This window comes from Mixophyes fleayi, chromosome 6 (genome assembly GCF_038048845.1).
Source record: "Mixophyes fleayi isolate aMixFle1 chromosome 6, aMixFle1.hap1, whole genome shotgun sequence".
Classification (NCBI taxonomy): Eukaryota; Metazoa; Chordata; class Amphibia; order Anura; family Limnodynastidae; genus Mixophyes; species Mixophyes fleayi.
Window position 1 is genome coordinate 121,799,847 of NC_134407.1, and position 21,246 is coordinate 121,821,092.

A 21,246-nucleotide genomic window follows, 5' to 3' on the forward strand; every position below is an offset into this window, starting at 1 on the left:
TGCTAGCGTCATGCGACCGCCACACATCCAATCAAATGATGCTTTCTTTGGCAAGGAATGTGCACTACTTCAGAGTCTCCCAGATAATGGCCTTAAATGTTGAAATCAGTTAGGTGTAGTCCAATACCCTAAAGAACCACTAAACCTAAAGTAAAAGTTGGCATATATAATAAAGCTACTGATAACATTCACATGCACATAGATAAATGTTTCAGGAGCTTGTCAGATGAAAAATATTTAAGATAAAATTGTGATTGTGGGGAAAGGTGTACATAGAGCAGAATTCCTGCCACTAATCGATTGAAGGACACAGCCACCTTTTGCAAAAATACTGATAACAGAGAACAATAGATTGCATTGAACTAATCCTATCATAAAGGTTGTTGATTATAAAAGAGCAGCTAATAATATTCTCAGATATATGTAAATGTTACCATGACATCACATTATTGTATTTCTACTTTCTATGCAGCTTATTGGAAGCTATAGTACTATGTGAACAGACACATATATTATGTATTTGTGTTACTATTAGCTTTTCCTATTATTCACTTAAATAAATTGGCTGATTAAGTTGTATATAACCAAGCAAGGAGGATGGACAACTTTTGTCAAAGTATTTTTTTCTAATAGAAATTAGAATTTTCCAAAGACCTACAGTGAAAATAACAAACACTGTTTATGGGATTCTGGCACTTTTAGCACTAATCTATCTACTTCCTGCTTTGGAAAAAAATTTCAAATTACACTGCAACATATTTTGGTTCTGTCTGGGGCACTGCCTTTTTTGTCTATAAAATCTCTGCTTTCTGCTTTGCAAGCTGCGACTCGGATCAACAATTATTATGCAAGAGGCAGTCTTAATATTCATGACTTAGTATGAATATGCATTACCACGGGCTGGGTTATCTCTGCGTAAGTGGAGAGGAATGTCACTCCTGACTTTCTCTCTTGTGCTGTTTTACTTGTAAAAACATTTGCAGACTAACAAGTCAGAACGGCAGACACAGATGCAGGTACCACATTGTTCGCAACTACATTTCTGGGAGTATTTCTACCAGGCTGTTTGTGGCAGTTAATACATAGACTACGATGAGTCCTTTCAGTCTTGTATAAGACGTTTAATGAGGGTGTGTCGGTTACTGCTTTACACAGTATATGCTTTATTACTTTAAGTTTGTGTTACGCATGTTTGCATGTTCCTTTGACGATGCGTTGAATGTTTTCGTCCTCCTACCTGTAATTGTATCATATGCCGGTGGTCCAATAGAAAATGAGCTATTCCAAAGCCTCTCATTAAGACATACATCTTTGTACAGTGATATTGCATATAGTAAGTCTCCTATGCTGACGTCCCCACTACTATTTCAGCCAACTTCAGATTTGAAAACATATTTAACATACAAACTCAAATATTTCATGTTTGAAAACTCTTTTTGTATGTTAGTTTATGCAAAATGGTGTATTGTCTTGTTAGAATAATGCTGTAAGTCGATGTGACTGTATGTTCGTTTTTGTGTGGGTGAGAATACGGGCGTGTCTGTGTGCTTGTCACAGTTTCTGTTTGGCATCTAATAGTTATTGCTCAATTCTTGGCTTCTCCTCTTATTTCCCTTGAGGATTTCTTTGTACTTTGGAACATTCTATGAAGCACAGATCATGACACAGATAGACAACGCTCGCCCTGTACACACAGTGCTGGTGTCATGCCAGACTTGCTGCAACAAACTTACATATAAAACATTTACACAGCTAAAATCACAAGTCATACACAATTAATGCAATTGAACGGGGTACATGTGAAAATGACTGTGTTATTGTTATCTTTTGCTTCTGTATTAAAGTAAAGTTCTATATGTTACTATACTTTTTCCAATACTTTTGTATATATTCTGCTGTTTTAATTGCAGACTCGATGGCTGCTGGGAAACAGATTTTCTCCAGATGTTTTTATTTGCTTGTGATGTCATGTAATGTTTTAGTAATTTATGTTCTTGCTGTAGCCCTTTTAAAGGAACATTATACTGAAACATTTATTCTAAAACTAGTAACTATATTCATGATAATGCAGTCACTAGAGACATTGGGGCTCATGTAGTGTTGTGTGCATCCAATTTCCACGTGACTGTGTGTGTGTGCATTAAAACAAAGTGAAATGTAGAGGTTCATGTAAGTACAAAAAGTCTAAATACACACTATACAGAATTTTTCCCGATGCGATATCCTTAACAATTTTACCAATGACTAAAAAAAGTCCTGATCAGTATGCTGATTCATGTGTACACACTGTACATGTTTTACACTATTTATTTTCAGATCTGTGCTTTTCATTTGTCTTAACCATCGGCTGAAAAGATTGTGACTCTGCACACTGCATAGAGATCAATGGACTCTGCCAGTTGTGAGTGCATACACACTGCAGAATGGGAACAACATTGTTCCATTACTGCACAACATATTTAGTCTGGTTTAAAAATCAAATGAAATGACACGATAGGCTTTGGAACAATAATTGTTCATTGTTGCAGTGTACACACTAATGCAATATCGGGATGGACCGTCGTTTATCGTTTGATTGGCCCGATAATCGCCTGAAAACACTGTAGTGTGTACCCAGCCTAAGGCATGCACACAAAAGTGTGGCACTGAGAGCAAGTGCCAGCCTCTGACATGGAACTTCCGTAGCTACTAAGGTAAGACGTGAGGGGTTGAGTGACACAGCACCCAAGATTTGAGGGAGGAGGGGGCGACAGCTAGATCGTGGACAGAGCTTCTGCAATGCTCTGAGTGCTGGGACCATCCAATCAGGAGCCATTTATTCCAGTGTGTCGGCTCCCATGACTTTCAGAGAGCACTATTGCAGCTCACCAGAAGTGGTACTCTGTACAAGTATTGGGGACAGAAGCATCACACAAGTGGTGGGAGAGCCCCTGACCAATGTATCAGCCTGGTGGAAAGAAAGTTGTGTAAACATATATGCATACGCCATTGACTTGGAAATACACACTTGGGGTTTCATTTAAAGAATTACAGTTAGTACAGTGTTCTCCCAAGAAAATGTTGCCAGCTTGGTGGCATTAAGAAGTAGCCGGGTGGGGGCAGTGTAATACTTTGCAATAATATTAATGTTGGAGGTTATTGCCCATACCTGCACCTGGTCAGACTGGTGGTCAGTGGTCTAACACACACTGCTGGCTGTAGTGCTCACATAGTGCCTGTTCTAATAGGAGAAACAATGGTTTATTCTATTATAATACAGCTCCAAGAGCCATGTGGCAAGTAACAACAGCCGGGTGGAGCACCCAGGAAATAGGTGCTGGAGAGAAGACTGTAGTAGTAATAGTGTGCTTGGGGACTGCTCTGGGGAAGGGGGGGGGGGGTTATAATTTGTAGACGGATTTAGAGTTGGGAGGATGGTTCATCTTAACTCTACTCAGTATGACAGTGTACAATTAGAGATGCCCTATATTTGTTTGCTATGTGCAAAAACAGGCAGTATATACCCTTCATGCAAAAAAAAAAGAAATTGCATTTGCACCCCTTTCATCACAACACGCTTTGTTCTGGTACAAATTTGCACCTAACTCTAAATCAGGACCTTCATTGTTGACCTTATAAGTTCCCTTTTCTAACTAGATTAGCTTGCAGCCAATTCCAGCAAACATCTCACTCCAACTTTAACAAGAGTAAATAACAAAAGATTTAGGGTGGGAAGATTACATAACAGGGTTGGTTGAGCTGGTTTTGAAACAAGGCCCAGGGTGGAAGATTGAGCAATGCCAATCTTGCATATGGAGCTGGATATTTTTGCATAAGGATAATGTTTTAATTATTGTTGTTTGTTTGCGAAACTTTCTTTATGCAACAGAATCCAACCCATATCTTGATATAACCGGATAATCAAGTTATGGCTTTCTCTGAGAAAGAAAATGAAGATGTACTGACTTGCAGAGCTTAGGGATACCATGGTAGTGCATTGGTTTCATGTAAAGTCTAAGGGGCACATTTATCAATATTCTCCAACAATGAAAAATAGTTTTCAATCCTTGATTGAACTATTGATAAGGATTGAACTATTTCTCAAATTTATTAAAAAACCAACACAGGAACAGCAGTTCCGATAAACTGCTGTTTTTGTGCTAAATAAAAATAACACAGTGTCTTCGTAATGCGCTCGTATCAGGATCTTCTCCGCCTTTCTTCTTTCCTCTTTAGAATGCATGTGCGCATGTCCCGAACGAAAATCTGAAGCCTGCGCACAGGAACCCTCCAGTAGAAATTATATCATGTGACAGGGAGGGATCACATGATCTCTCCGCACATGTGCTGTCCAGCTCTGCTCTTCGGAGTAGAGCTGGACATAAATAAAAAATAAAGTGTAGTCTTCATTTACGATGATGTATGCCAGGCAGGCGTACATTAACATAACAAGTTTCCGAAAAAAAAACACTTTTTCGTAACTTGTTATATTGCGATAGGGAGCAGTCATCATACTATTTTATGGTGACTGCTCCAAAAACGAAACAGAATGCAAAAGCAGCAGATATCCACAATATCTGCCGTGATGCAACATTCTTATATTTGCGGAACACTCCAACTTGCGTCGGAATGACGGTAAATATACTTTACTTCAAAAACACTACTTAATAAATAGGCCCCTAAATGAGGCCAAGAGAGTTTGCATATCGTCAATTAAACCTGTACTTATGTGTTTAAAGTATTACCTTCACAATGTTCTGTATTCAGAACAGTAAAGTGAAAAATGAATGGGTAAAAAAGCGAAAATAGACTAAGGGATCAATTCATTGAAGGGTGAAAGTCCTATTGCCGGCAAATACAGGGTTTTCACTGTCATTAGTGCTTTTCTCCATTCCATTTTTGCTACTGCTATTTATTTGTATAGGGTCTATAAATCTATTTACTTGTAGCGCTGCAATACTTGTTCTGTTATCGTCATCTCAGAAAAATCATGACAGATGAAAATCAATCTGGAAATGCTTTGTTCTCTTAACAAAATTTGTTTCCATATTTAATGAGTTTTGACTATTTTTTGATTTATAATAATTTTTATACATTTTTTTTCTTTTTTTTTCCATTAGTGGAACTGAAAGCCCAAATTTGGCCTTTCGGTTACACTGTTTACTGGGTCATGCATGCACATATCTGCAGTCTGGCTCGTCGTGGTGATAAGTTGGGCAGCACGGTGGCCTAGTGGTTAGCACTTCTGCCTCACAGCACTGGGGTCATGAGTTCAATTCCTGACCATGGCCTTATCTGTGTGGAGTTTGTATGTTCTCCCCGTGTTTGCGTGGGTTTCCTCCGGGTGCTCCGGTTTCCTCCCACACTCCAAAAAACATACTAGTAGGTTAATTGGCTGCTATCAAAATTGACCCTAGTCTATCTGTGTATGTTAGGGAATTTAGACTGTAAGCTCCAATGGGGCAGGGACTGATGTGAGTGAGTTCTCTGTATGGAATTAGTGGCGCTATATAAATAAATGGTGATGATGATGATGATAAGTTAATGCTTTCTGCTCTGGGCCAGTATCGCCTGGGCAGCTGAATATTGATTTTTCTTTTTTTGATGAATTTCAGCGATGAGAGATTTCTCATCTTAAGCACTACAGATTGCAAAATAGGCCCATAAGAGTATATACACCAGCTGGATATTGAATTACATGTTTAACATTAATTTTTCATGCATGTAACACTAAAAATAATTGTTCCATGGGAATCTATGCCAATTTGCGTTTTTACTTGTGTGGCGTTGTTCATTGGTGCATTTGCCGTGTTTCAATGCATTTAAAACCATGCAATGGTCTCTAAAACACTGATAAATTCTTATATCAAACATGTAGTGAACACACAGGATATGCATCTTTACTAGCATTAGAAAACACCTCTCAGTTGCCAGTCAGTATGTAGTCTTAAACGAATGTTAAGTACAGATAAGCAAATGCCATATTTTGTTCCTCTTTTGTTTAAGTAGAGATTAACTTTAGTAAAAAAAAATAATCAATTAGCAAGTTGTCCATACAATGGCTGACTCTGCTGTTTTATAGACAATTGGTACATTTTAAGTATCAGCAATGGAGTCAAATGCAGCAGTGCCTCCATCAGCTACATTTCATGTCTTGAATTCTGCCAGAAATTAGACTATTTGGTAAGAAACAATTAACCGCTAAGTACCACAACAGACTTGTGCAATGTGCTCCTGCACCTATAGCAAAAATAAGTAACGATAACAGGCCAGACATCGCCGCAGACCCTCATTGCATTAGGCTCCCACGGCACATTGCATGTAATTGAATCTCCCTATTTGTGTATTTTCTTCAAACTTAAATCTCAGTATAATGTTCTTTTAAAAGAAATGTTTTTTACTTTGCAACATTTGATAACATTTTAAAAGCATATTTTATACTTTATTGGTTATTTCACTGTGTGGAATGTGGGGGGCATGTTTCATTAAAATGATGTTCTCTTCTTTTGATGACAGGGTCATATCCCATCTTTACCATGTCAGTTTCCAGCACACATCAGACCCTGGATAAGACAGAACCGTTCAGAGGTATGGTGGCCACATGAGAAATTGCAAAAATGAGTATGTTAAAAAAAACAAGAACAGAGAAAGGACATGTTAGATAGAAAACACCCAATAGTTACTGCAAAACATGTGTGCAACAGGACTGCAATAAGAGGGCTTGGACAGCTGCTTTTTGGGTTACGCAAGTGATTTTAATTGATCCAAATATGAAATCATTGTCAGCTTTTACATTTCTTCTGAATATTTAAGAAGGGCTGGAAAATGTACTGGTATAGTGTATTGTAAAATTGGACAGAGTATTTGCAAGTAAACAACTTTAGATGCTTCTTTATTAATTATACCATACTTGCCTACTCTCTCAGGATTTGAGGGAGGCTCCCGAAGTTTGTGGAGTTCTCCCGGACTCCCAGAAGAGTAGGCAAACCTCCCGGATCCTAAAAATTTCAGAAATTCATGGCATTGAATATCAGGGGACGGGGCTTAACTGTGTCATTAAACCCCACCCCCTGCTATTCAATGCCGTGAATTTCGGCATTTTTTTAGCCGGGTGGAGCTATGGTGACACAAAGACGTCACCACACCCCCTCCTATTCCTGTCACATGACCTGTCCTCCAGCATCTCCCGGAGGACAGAGTCACAAAGTCGGCAAGTATGAATTATATCCATCTTATATGCAAGGTTCCCTTTCAGTTTATTATTCAAAATATTGTTCAGAATATCAGCAGCAAATTTACCTGAATGTTATGAGAATAGTCATACATAGACAAATACTACTCTGCAGTGAAAACTCTTTCACCATTTTGATATTTATTAATATATGAGTGAAGGCTGCCATATATACCTGAATATTTATTTTAATATGATTTAAAGAGTATAGAGAAACACAAACTATGCAGACACATCAGAACATGTTCCATTCCCCCTCCACCATTAGCAGGGGCAGGCTGAGTCCCATAGAAGGCTACCTTGAGCTGGGTCACCTGCAATTTTTTTCCTTTAAAATGTTACTAGTAGGCTGCTGAGTCGAGTCTAGCCCGCCGGGCTAAAATTTGCCAGTCTTCCCCCGACAATTAGAGACCGTTTTAATAGGGTTGACTACTACATTGCTATGGAAGATCTATAGCAATTCTTTAAGGTTCTCTACCCTGAGTATCTAACACATGGTTCTTTAGGATAGAGTACAAGGATACTGATAAGTACAAGTCACTGGGCCTGATTCATTAATAAACTTTGGCAAGAATTTGAGTACGTTTTCTTATTTAAGGTTACTGGACAAAACCATGTTGCAATGCAAGGAGTGCAAATGAGTTTATTACTTTGCACATAAGTTATATACTGGCTGTTTTTTTAATGTAGCACACAAATATCAGTGCACAAATTTCAGTGTACAAATAAGCTATCAGGTATTTGTGTGCTACGTGAAAAAACAGCCAGCCTATCCAGGAGTATATACTTCTCTAGCTGTGAGTTTATGATTGGAAGGATGAATTATGTTTTCCCTCTTGCTCTGGTTACCCCAAGAAGGAGCCCTAAGCTGCTTCCCTATAAATAGTTTGGCTCTTAATCTCCGTAGGATCGCCCATATTCCAGCCAAGGGACCCACAATCATTACTTGAAACTGGCAATTCAGTCGCACTCCTGATAAAACTGTAAAATTCCCAGTGCTGAGAGTCTATATTACCCCCTCCTTCCTTTTCTCCTTTATGCATCTCCTATGCTCATCCCAATGTTTATATTGTTTAGATTGTTGTTCTTGCTCATTTATACTGTCATAACTAATTACATCTGTGTTTGTGTGATTTTGTGAAAATTGAAAACTAAAACTAAAGGAGATTAAATAAATAATAATAAATAATAAAAAAAATAAAATTAAAAAATAGAACATATCCAATATGACCTGACCTCTGGAAGTAATCATAACAGAAATGTATTACGCTGTACAGAACACTACACTCTATGAGTACTGGGAAGGAAGGAAGTGGTCACAAGCAAGTATCTGTCCAGTTTTGCTACACCTTTGTCTGGGCAGCCTTAGATTTCCAAGGATAATTCGAATTTCTGCCATTGGCAATTGTGAGCGTAAAAATACTATTTTTTTTTTATTTCAGATTTAGACTACCAGTGCATTTGAATTAGCAGTATTAGTGGAATACATAATTCAGACTATTTGTAGTATTTGCCACTAAGAAAGGGAAGGGGCAGTGGCAAAACTGAAGGCCCTGGGCTCCAGATTTAAACATTAATAACATCTACCCCTAGGGGAGGGCTGGCAAATTTCAGATTAGGGGGCAAGACTCGATTCAGCAGCCTATTTTAAAGGAAAAAAATGCAGGTGGCCCAGTGACCCAGCCCAAGGTAGCCCACTATGGGACCGGCCCGGGGGGCAGATGACACCCCTGCCCCCCAGCCCAGCCTGCCCCTGCCTACCCCACTTATTACACCTACCATGTCTACAAACTTTGTCTATTGTATAATCCCTTATGCTTGTCACTCTTGTCTATTGTCCTCTTGTTTGTGCTCACTTTTCTTTTGGATGCCTCCACAACCATTTTTATTTGCTCATTCTTTGGTATTGCGGAAGCACCAGCGTGGCCTGTTTAGTAGATACAGGAGCAGATACAGGAGAATAATAGTCATGTTAGTGCTGTGCAGTGTCATCATCACACAGCGTTTCTGCTTTATAAAGTCTCCTATAATTGTTAAACACGTCATACTGGCGGTGGCGACCATAATTCTGACAATGGAAATGTCGGCACTTAAGCTGCCGTCATGAACATTGACAATGTCGCCAATCACAATGCCGACACTAAAAGAGCAATGCTGTCGAGTCCGGCAAAAATTCCCCGGACTTGCCGCCATTTCTGGATTAATGTCGGCATTGTGATTAGCGACAATGTCAATGTCGCCAATCACACTGTCAACCTGTCAGCACAATGAAAGTGTCGGCATTTAGCGATAATGGTGCTTTTAGGATGCTTCTAGTCAGAGGCTTTACTAGAACTTAGAAGGCTGCACAGCAAAATTTTGAAGGGGCCCTGAGGTTTTTAGGATCTCATATACATTAACAAGCCAACTGCCCCTTCCTTCTCCGCTGCTACACCCGCTGTGCACTTTACTTCCTGCTCAGAGAGGAATGAGACACCAGAGTTCCCTTTCCCGCTGAGCAGAATTAATCCCTAGAGGTGGCGGCACTCACAGTAGGGTGCTCATTAAGCTTCCTGTTCAATGTGGACATCGGAGGGATGTAGGACATGGAGTAGCCTGAGTGGTAGTTACACAAGGCCCATTCTCTGCAGCTTCTACCCTTGTTACATCCTTGATTCACAACTGTCATTTATTCCCCACATCAACTCTATATCTAAATCATGTTACATACACCTAAAGAACATTTCCAGAATACGCACATATCTTACACAAGACACCGCAAAAACATTAATTCATGCACTCATCATCTCCCGCATCGACTATTGCAATTCCCTCCTTCCCAAAGTCAGACTTGAACCCCTACAATCTATTTTGCATGCAGCGGCTAGATTGATTTTCCTTACTAACCGTTTTTCATCTGCTGAGCCACTCTGTCAGTCTCTACATTGGCTGCCTGTATTTCAACGAATCCAATATCCAATATAAAATTCTTCTACTAACATGCAAGGCCATCAACAAAACCACTGGTCTTGAAATATCTCCCCACTTGACACCTCCGTTCTGCACAAGATCTACGCCTCTCCTCCACTCTCATCACATCCTCCCATTCTCGGTTACAGGATTTTTTCCGGGCTGCACCCACTTTGTGGAATTCCCTCCCTCGCACAGTAAGACTTTCCTCTAGTCTTCAAACCTTCAAGCGTTCACTGAAAACCCACCTCTTCAGACAAGGTTATGATATTCCTCAACCACCAGCTTAATTTCCCTAGATTACCCTATTACCATCATCTACACAGCTAACGCAAGACAACAACCCTCTGACCAACATTGCAACACACACAGCCCACTCAATACTTTTACCTTTGCGTTCTAGCTGGTCCATTGTGCAAGATGATGTAGCACATGTCCTTGTGTTTCTAACTCCCACTGTCCTATAGATTGTAAGCTTGCGAGCAGGGTTCTCTTACCTCTCTGTCTGTATGTATTACCCAGTAATGTTTTATCAATGTTTGTTCCCAATTGTAAAGCGTTACTGTGTAGCCGTCGGCAGCAAGTGTCTGCTAGGGGGGGCGATCGCCCCCCCCCTGGATCCGCCACTGGTGTACCCTGGCAGGAAGCCCACACAGACAAAGAGTGCAAGACGCCACCGAGGAAAATTTGAAATAGTGGAACATCGATATATCCTCTGAGAGCTTGAATATTTCCATTTTTGAGTAAGCGCATACCCTATAGGGGATCCCATCAGAGTGGAAACACGGGTGTTGTGTGCACTATCAATATTCATCACGGGCATTACATATATTGGAGTGATTTTCTGATATAGAGTATATATATGTCAAACATACTACACTATCAGTTTTTCTTGTGTTGTATATCTTCATATTTCAGAGTACTGAACTTTGGAAATTGATTCCACATGTATATACATCATTCTTCCCAGTGTGTGTGAAGACAGCGCCATATGTATGTATCGTTTTTGTACATGTATGCCCCCTGGAACGTCTGGGGCGTGTTCTGCCCACCATGTGGGCACTGCAAGCATGCCTAAAAAGGGGGGTCCCACTGCACTAGGTATCGCTATTTCAGTATCATAATATAATTATTTTCTGGATGGTGCACTACTACACAAATAGCTAATATTGAAGCATAAAGAGGATAGAAAGAAATTGTGTATTGGAAGGCACTCAGCGATCTTCTTATTAAAGATAAAAGATTAATACTTTATTGATATACTTTAAAATAATGATATTCCTCCTAATTGAATAGCGAAATATTTAAGTGACTATTTAAATGCCCCCTGGAGCCTGCATCTTGTGCCCACAAACCCTCTTTTCCCTTGGCACGCCCCCGTAGAGGCCCAACCGTTGAAGCTGGAGACGGGCAGACGGCCGCCTTTCCGGGGTGATTATGCACCAATGCTGGCTCCCCACCATAGCTATACGTTGCGCACCGCTTGCCCCCGCCATACGACTGTGACAGAATAAATGAATAGCCAATATTAACATAAACAAATACAACATCTGTAAACTACATACACGCATGCCATTGTCCTCTATTTAAAACTAAAACCACATACTGAACATGACACAAGCAACTTTACAAATATAGACTTTTCTTTCTTCTATTTTTTTTTTAATTGAATATATATACTTTTTTTGTTTGTCCCCCTTGGGACGGGAGGGTGGGAATCTCCACTTGATACTATCCCTTCTCTTCCCGTCCCTGCAAGGTCTTAACCTCCCCCCACTTGTTTTTCCTAGTAAGTCTCTCACTGTCCCTCTTAGTCCCCAGGTGTGAAACGGGGACTTGCCTCCTTTTACGCCCCCCTTCCCTTCCTGCTGCTTGTGTACTTGTGTCAATCCTCTTGATCTGGCTCCAGTGTGACCCATCCGCCCCCTTTAACCTCTGGAGGGCCTTGAAAACTGGATACTTTTCTTTCCCATGCTCCAGCAGACATGCTTGGTGGACATTTCCACTGCATAAGATCACATATAAGTTGATCCAGTGGGAAAATGACATTGTAATATACATGAGAAACTTTGCAAAATGAATGCAGTCAGCCATAAGTGGTATAAGTGTAAGAGTTTCTCACAGTGCTTCCTTGTCTTTCAAGTATGTTTGTCATTGAAGAAATGCTGACTGAACATCCTTAATTACTGGAACAGTTACGTGTGTTACTAGTAGTTATATAAGGACACTTTTGTTGTTTCGTTAGTTTTTGTTTTTCTTTGAAGGCTTAGAGAGGTTGGAATTTTGAGAGAATGAAAATAAAATGAAGAATATCTATTGCACCCAGCAGTAATATATGTAAGACAAGTGATAGACGTCATGCTGTTTTGTAATAAATAAGGTTGAATCTGGTTGCTATATACAGCATTGAGGTGCTGGCTATGACACAATACATCCCAAATATATGTATACAGAGCATTTCAGACTTCACTTCTTTAGTATGGACCTAAACCAGGATTCACCATTACATTCTTGTTGTCAAGCTGCTCCACTGTCATTTAAACAATCTTACGCTGATATATGTACCTGTAAAACCTTATACACATGAGCAGTTTTCCTATAGCTACCCCTTCTATTCACAGAGCATCAAATAGAGTATAACTGATTGTGGCTGGCTTTAATTATTGATCTATTTAGCAGGTATAGGTAAACAAGTACATTCATTCTCTTTGTTATAGGTGCATGTGTTTATCACTTGTTCTGGTTTTTTCCTCATAGTTAACTAATATAACATGGATTAAGACAGTATGTGAATTCATGATTCGCCTTGTGTATGCTTGATATATGCATAAACAAAGTGTGCTATAACATTGTTTCATTTGCATCTTTTTGATATACTGCTTTACTTTTTTGGGTGTGTGCACTGAATTGCTACATCTTTCAGTAGCTAGGAAATGACTTAATTTCTATATTTTTATCTCTTTTAACCCAGGAGTGCAACATGCAAAACCTCCGATAAAACCCAAACCGATAGTTCCTCCACGACCCAAGGAAATTTCGTGTCCAAGTCCAAACTCTGAAATTAAAAATGCTTTACTATCCCCAACATGTGGCCCTTGCTCTCCAACTTCTGATATCCCTTCTGCACTTAAGATTTCTCAGCTCACAGGACCTCAACCCTATGGAACAAGGAGGCCCTCTTTGAGAAGATGGTCATCATCTGTTGGAGAGGAAGTGAACCAGGAGATTAATGTGCTGTCACCAGTAGAAAATACAGCCTCAGATCTATCAACCAAGTCTATAACCCAACCGTTATCAGCTTCTTTGAAGCCATTGCAGACTGGAACAGTTTGGAAAGGCAAAAGTCCTTTTATGCTAACAACTCGAGGGTGGGGAGAACAAAGATGGAATCAAGGAAAAGATTCACGTGAGAGGTAAGATAAGTTTATTATTTTCTCTTTTTGATCACTTTGATAACTTCTACAGCTTGTTTATCACTTCCTCCAAGGTATATCTGCACATTCTCCTGATTTTTAATCTCTTGACATTTTGGCTATTGACTTTTCAAATACATCTGCAATAACAACTTTAATAAATATAGCACAATTGAAATAGGGTCCAATATAACAATTTGGAACTGGGATCTTAATGGCTCTTTTGACTAGTAGGATGGTAGGGTTCACTCCCCTAGCTTGCTTTCTGTTATAGGATGGGCTAAGCCTCCACTCTCCAATTTAAATTCAACAGTGTGGCGAGGTCATATATGTAGCCAACTTGGTGCATTTCCCTATTTGCCTCAGTCTGGGAGCAGCTGGTGATGTCACACGTTTACCTACACTACAATCTACAGTACAACAATTGACAACCTTCTCTGTTTTCCCTCTTCCCTCTAGTTTTCTTTCAGTGCCTCTCTACATATAACACCTCTGTTTATTTTGGCTTTTGTCAGTGAGTCAGCATCCCAGAAACACAGCTCCAGCTTAGCAAGTAAACGTACAGATTTGGAAACAAGAGAAACAACTACTTTGAAAGAAAACCTGGTCTCTACTTCAACCAGCTATGGCGGATCTTCTTCAGATTTAGGACACAGAAGAGTTGTTGTACAAGACCTTAAATCAAGTCCTAAAGAACCCTCAAGTATCTCTGTAGATGTGGTCTTAAGTCCCTCTAAAGATCTGGTTTCTGCACAGTTAGGCTCTTCTGGTATACTTAAAAGTTTGGACAAACCTGCACAATTTAATGAAATTAAAAAATCTCATGAAATTTCCTCAATGAATGTAAACCAATCATCTATTTCCACACAATCTGACCTTAATCTTGGAGTTTGTAAACAGTCCTCACAATATAATCATAAGCAAGATATCAGAGTGAATGAAAGTGATCAAGAAGTTGCACATGTTCCCACTGTGAAATCCTTACATAAACAAAATGTTCTGATTGAATCTGAAGATTTTAAAAATGAACAGATTCCTAATCCATGTAAGACTGAAGTGCCTACAACATCATATGCAGGTTCAACACTCGAACAAATACCTGTACCTAATGAAATCAGTTTAACTCAAGTACCCTTGGAGAATAAGAATACTGACCATCAACAAGTCACACATACAGCTTCTGGCCAACCCCCACTAATTACAGATTTGACTAGTGAACTCTATCCACAATACATTGATGCAGCTTATAAACAATACTCAAAAAATCATGGTATTTTCACTGAGCAACAGACAAATATCAAGGATGTGGATCCCACTGCTAAACAGGAAGAATATTTGACCCCACAAACCAAAGAACTTCAGAAACCATCTGTGCAGTTTGAAGTGCCACAAGCGAATGTGCTTGTTGGTGAAAGCTTAAGAGAAGCACAACAAACATTGACCTGTACACTATCTGAATCAGGGGAACCAACAACCCAGGAAATATATAGATACCATGAGCATGCATGTGATGGAAAAACAGAAATAAGAACATGGATTAAAGAGGAACAGGGTGATTTGTCAAGTCATCTGCAGGTAAGATTCCTGATAGACACATGGCCGTGTAGATTGTTAATATCCATTATGTATAAAGTAGCAACATATTGAGCAACTCAGTACAATATGTGATATGTTGATGATTACACCGATGGTCCTACACAAAGGAGTTAATAATCTCAGAGATACCATTTATTATGAAGTGGGATATACTGCACAATTTAGAAAACAAGTTTGCTTCATTTTAACAAATAATATCACTTCTGCCTCATTGTGATCGGCAAGGGGCAGTAAGACTTCACTTACTGCGTTGCCAGTCCAGTCTTGGCAGATGTGTTCAGGGTGATAACAGCACTGGAATTGTGGTGGCACAAGTACCAGCAAAATCTTTATTAAATAGGCTTCCTCATGGAAATGCCTGTTGGATGTCAGCAAAACTTGGAGTCAGCTGACAAGCTTCTACGGCGAGTCAGCTGATCTGCTCATACAAGCGGAGTATCGGAGACTGTTAGAGTGAGAGCTTTAGTATCTCTGTCTGAGGACACTGCATGTCGCGCAAGCTTCCTGGTATAAGGTAATTAGATCCTCATACTAAATACTCATGCTCATGCTGGAATGCCAGATTGATACATTGGTTTGCGTACATATCAAATATTGGAATTTTTTTTTTAATATTTGGACTTATTTACCCGCTGTTTGGAGAGGATTTGTTTATATTTTGTATGCACATATGGTCAATATTCCAGTTCAATTATGTGTTGTCCTTTTTCTCTACGCTGGTCAGTATGTTGATCACCAACCGTATTGAATCTATTTGCATTTTGTGAAGGGTGTGGTTAAGCCTATAGTTGTGTTGCTCGCTTGGGCAGTCTGCGCCTATCCAGAGCTGTAATTCTAGCGCCTGGGGCGAGAAAAAAATTCCACCCCCCTAGCCCTCAATTTTAACCAAATTAACCTAAAATATTCCGAAATTGCGCCCTCTTTCAGCATTGCGCCCTGGGCGGTCGCCCCTGTCGAACAGCCCAAGTTACGACCCTGTGGCTATCCATTGTATATCACTACACATCTGTCGCTGGTTCTTATGGCTTTGACGAATAACCAGTCTGCCACACACATCTCCCAACAATCCTGGAGTGAGGACAAAAGTCCTGATCTGTGGGGCGGTAGGATAGTTCGCTCAAATCGGGACGATTGTGAGGTATGCTAATGCTCCTGTGACTTTAGTAAAAAATAAAATTAGTAAAAAGTAATTATAATAAGAACCTGTAGTTCAGGACCTCAGATGCAGTCAAATATTTTATTTTTAGGCCCTTCAGATTTGAAATACAATCTATTTGAACCACCTATTTTGGGATTCCCGAACAATGCCACATTAAACCTTCAGAGGAAATTTATCAAGGAGCAGTTTCATAAAACTGACATTTTCTGTGTTTCTTTTTGGCAGTTTTAAAATTGGCAGCTTTGTCAAATACAAAACTGTAGAAAACTGCTGGAAAATTTTGTTTTACAAAGAGCCACATTACAAATCTTCATCCTGATTTTTTTGTGTGTAAAAATATAAAAGCACTACATTTATCAATGTGCGATTTTATCAAACTGCCGGGAAAAATGACAAAACACCCACCGGAGGTAATTGTGAGACGCACGATAGCTAAAGCCACATGCGGTTTGCGCTGGTGAATGAGAAACCCCTCCTGATTGGCTGCCTGTATATTAAGTAAGCTGGCTACTTGCAATGGAATGGGAGGGTATTTGAGTACCTTTCTACTGGTTTTTTTTCTTCCGAATGGATTACGCCGGGTTACTAAACCTGCACTAGAGAAAAAAGGGCCTTTATTATTATCAGAAAAAAGGGAAACTTTTAATTTATTTCTTTATAAAGGGGGCACTATTCATGTATTTCTTTATAAAGGGTGCTCTATCATGTATTTCTTTATAAAGGGGGCACTATGATGTATTTTTTTATAAAGGGGGCACTATCATGTATTTCTTTATAAAGGGGGCACTATCATGTATTTCATTATAAAGGTGGCACTAATCATAGATTTCTTTATAAAGGGGGCACTAATCTTGGATTTCTTTATAAAGGGGGCACTATCATGTATTTCTTCATAAAGGGGGCACTATCATGTATTTCATTATAAAGGGGGCGCTATCATGTATTTCTTTATAAAGGAGCACTATTCATGTATTTCTTTATAAAGGGGGCACTAATCATGTATTTATTATTTAAGGGGGGAGCTCCTATAGTTTAGTATGGTACGTTTCTTTGGGTATTTTTTTTCTTCCCTATGGATTATGTCAGATCAAGGAAAAAAAGATGGTAGGAAAGTATTATCCCGCACCACTGGCCTGGGGTACCAGGAGGGGTCCAATGCATTGGGCCAAACAACTATAATGTTTGAGCATTCCCAAGAGGAGCAGGGTCGAAGGGTAGGAGGTTTTTTTTTTTCAATAACTAATGGCAGTTTACCCTAAACAGCATGCAAAATTACCACACATCTTTGGTTAGTTTTTCACCCTCCAAATCCTTGTATAGTATATCTTCGGCTTGGAGGGCAAAATCGCCCACTATGTGCAGCTGTTTTAAACCCACCGGAAAACCCACACAATGTTTAATGTTCCCCTTGGTGTTGCAAATAAAAATGGTTGATCACCACCTTTGAAGTATTACCAACTAGGCAAATACATGACATTTTAAAGGAATTCATTTGTTTTTTTTATAGGATATCAGGTCTATTTTAGTATATTGATTGTATGTAATTAATTGTATTTACTTTGGTTTTGTAATTAACCTATAAAATATGAATAATGTTTATATTAAGAGTCTAAATATATAATAAATATATATAAGATACATACAAGATATACAGATATGTACCCCCCAGACTTTGAGCTTTAGCTGCACATTTATGTTTCAATGTAATATTTTATTAAGACATATCAAAAACAAAATCAAATCTTAGTACCAAATATTTCCAGCACAAATTAATTACTGGAAACAATGCTACAGAAGTAAAGGCAAACAAATCCTGAAAGAAGGTGCACTGTACAATACAGTATAAATACAGTATAAATCATAAATTATATGTCAGAAAGTTATACAATATAAATGATCTTAATTCGCCCATGCACCCTCTTCTGGTTGAGAAAGAAACTAAACACACTTGTCCTCTGTATGTGCTCTGCCTTTGCCTGCAGAAAGAATTAACATAAAAGATTACCTTACAATCAGATCAAATGTCTTGTTACTACTCTCCTGGGTGTGGCGCACCATTACCCAGCCCACCTGCACCTGCTAATTAGTGGGCTCTCTATACTCAGGTGGATTGTGCCTAAAAGATTTCTGAAGAATTGGCCGAATCCTAAAATAGTGCACAATAATATATAAGAAATAATGGGCACTCTGCTGAGCACAGGAAACTTTTAATCCAAACAGCAGCAACATTTGAGGCACTTGTGATCTATTTCTCAAGCTGCACACATTGCAAAGAACCCCCACCAAGTGTCGGACTGGGGCATGAGGGGCCCACCGGGGGACTGCAACAGTAGGGGCCCACCAGGGTGGGTGTGGTCAATTACCATAGAGGCGAGACCAGACAGAGGGGGAGTGGTCAGCCCATGACAAAAATACTGCCATTTTATTTTATTCAACCAATATTGAGACATTTAGAAGAATTATAGGTACAATGTTGTGGGTGTGCACACAAATCTGCTGTTACTTAAATAGTGATCCAGTGATGGTGAGTTCTCATAAGGAAGAGAATGTATGTCCACTTATAACAATAAGACACCACCTTTTCATACTGGTTTCAGATACAGTTCACCATAAAAATTAACTTTAGTGCAGTAACCAACCACCACCACAAATGTACAAATGTTCCCTATTGGCTAAACTCTGATGGATGGAAAGTGTAGACTGTACAAATATGGTAGGTAACCCATACTCTATAAAATGTTGGACATACAGAGAATTTTATTAGTTTTGACATATAAAAAAATAACATGGTTTACTGAAAAAAGTATAATGGAATTGCAGAAGAACTGTACAAGTCCTGCCTGGCGACAGATCTGTGCTGCAATCTCATTATGGGGGAGACCTGCAGCAGAGAAGATGGGGATTTTCTGGCCACGAGCGATACTATTCATGCCACCAATGGCCGGGATTACCGTCTGGATCATCTCCTCAGGATAGGATAGGTATGTCTATCTATCAAGACCATGTGACTTTGAATATTACTTTAAAAAAAAATTCTATTGGGCAATTTATCAATAAAAGGTTGATGATCCGTGGCGATAATTCTGGGTCCCTCTGCCCAAGAACCTTCCCGATCCTTGTTATACAGGCTCCTGAAAGCTATCACTGGCGAATGTAGGCACATATCAGTCTACCGGCTACGATAGCAGCGCTGTTTTTGCCGGGCGTTGACCGCTTGATAGATAGGACGAGGCACCAGTATAACACACGTTTGCGCCGGAGATTCGACTTTTCACCCTTTAGCACATAGAGCCCTAAGACTGAACACTGCATTTTGAATCTCTAAACCTCATCTATGAATATTTCTCTTTACGGGTAAATGCGTCCTTATATATGACAAGCTAGATTTAATTTCAGAACATTATTATTATCTTGCCTTATACTTTCCACTTTCCCACTTTTCTCCTGGATGTTTTTTTTTTTTTTCGGTGACAGATAGAAGACAAGACAATAATAGTCCCCGGGACCCATCTTCTGCATCACCGACTATAAGCAAATCTGATTTAATTTACCAAAAAGAAAACGAAAAACTGCAGTTTTATTTGATGGATAATTACACGTGTTTAAATCCTGACTACCGCGTACGGTGCGTTACATTAGAGGGCTGTCGATAGATGATTTGTGCGATTCACCCAGAAAATATTTCATAAAGATTAAATACACATTAAACAAACACACACACTTACCTTGTCGGGCTTCCTGCAGTGCACACATGGGACGGCACCTGTCACATGGTGTGCGTTCAATGTGACTCCTGAATGGAATAAGCTACGCACAGGGGGAGGGGGGGGGGTCGCCCACTGGCCCCTCCCTTTTCAAAAACAGGGTGTGGTCTTAAAGCGTCGGGGCCTATCGGTGATTCTTCCGGTATCCTGGTGGGCCAGTCCGACGCTGCCGCCACCCCACTTCGTAAGAGTCATTTTGTTATACCCCCAATTGCAAACTAGATATTGAAGAGATATAAGTAACTCTGCCACTCAGCACCTATTGCACAGAGACTAGCCAGTCATATGTTGCACAAATTACTCCCCCCAACTGCAATACAAATGTTGCACATAGACACAGCAGCCAATTGTTGATGAATTTTATATTCCATGTATGTTTATATGACATGGTCATATGACATACATGCATTAATGTACTGTGCACTGCAGTGATGTAATCTCACAATCCTCTTTCTTCGTGCCCTGCACCTCTATTAGCATTAGTTTGCTTAGATTTTTGTCATAGTGCAAGTGTTCACAGAGCAAGATTACAAAGCAGAGGAGCAAATGTTTTCACTAGCAGAGATTGGGGGGGCGGGCGGGGAGATGGGGGCAATGGAGTTCCTTACAAAGTGCGGAGTAGGTGCAGTTTTTTTGCCTAGCTTTTCAGAGCAGTGAATTCTTGGGACCGATTCGTGCTGTGCAGTGGGGCTCATAGTAATTTCCACTGTGTTAAAGGATTACATTTTTGCACCAGCTCTAAGCTGGTACAAAAACTCGGAGATTGGGCCTCCCCTATTTTTCATAGGAAGCAGTTTACACTTTCCAGTTGCACTTCTGTGAAAATAAATCTTCAAACGTGCAAAAATGCCATGTGTAATAAAGCCAGTCTAGATGCTGCTTCACTCATGATTAATTTAATTAATTAAGCTAAGCTATAAATTAGGCTAAATAAAAAAGTTTTTTTTTTTTCTAGGTGAAAAATAGGAAAGTTACATTTACTTTAAGCGGTAGTTTTAAAGTGATAGGTAGGTAGCTGTACTTTTCATGAGATTTTTCTGTCCTTCGGTTCACCTAACTGCATTTATAGGTGCATCTGTGCAAAACTATCCAGTGCAGTTCATAAATAAGAGGCAACATGGTGGTGAAGTGGTTAGCATTGTTGTCTGGGGCTTG

General features: G+C 39.6%; 1 protein-coding gene across 1 annotated transcript in view; it reads left to right on the plus strand.

The window, feature by feature from the left end:
* The first annotated feature begins 916 nt into the window (after positions 1-916).
* Positions 917-21,246, plus strand: part of TNKS1BP1 (tankyrase 1 binding protein 1) — a 62,773-nt gene continuing 42,443 nt past the window's right edge. Inside the window, exons 1-4 of the mRNA XM_075217223.1 lie at positions 917-1,016; positions 6,496-6,567; positions 13,131-13,572; positions 14,088-15,147. Of these exons, the coding sequence (XP_075073324.1) occupies positions 6,516-6,567; positions 13,131-13,572; positions 14,088-15,147 (1,554 nt within the window). The 5' untranslated portion in view covers positions 917-1,016; positions 6,496-6,515. The remainder of the gene's footprint in view (positions 1,017-6,495; positions 6,568-13,130; positions 13,573-14,087; positions 15,148-21,246) is intronic.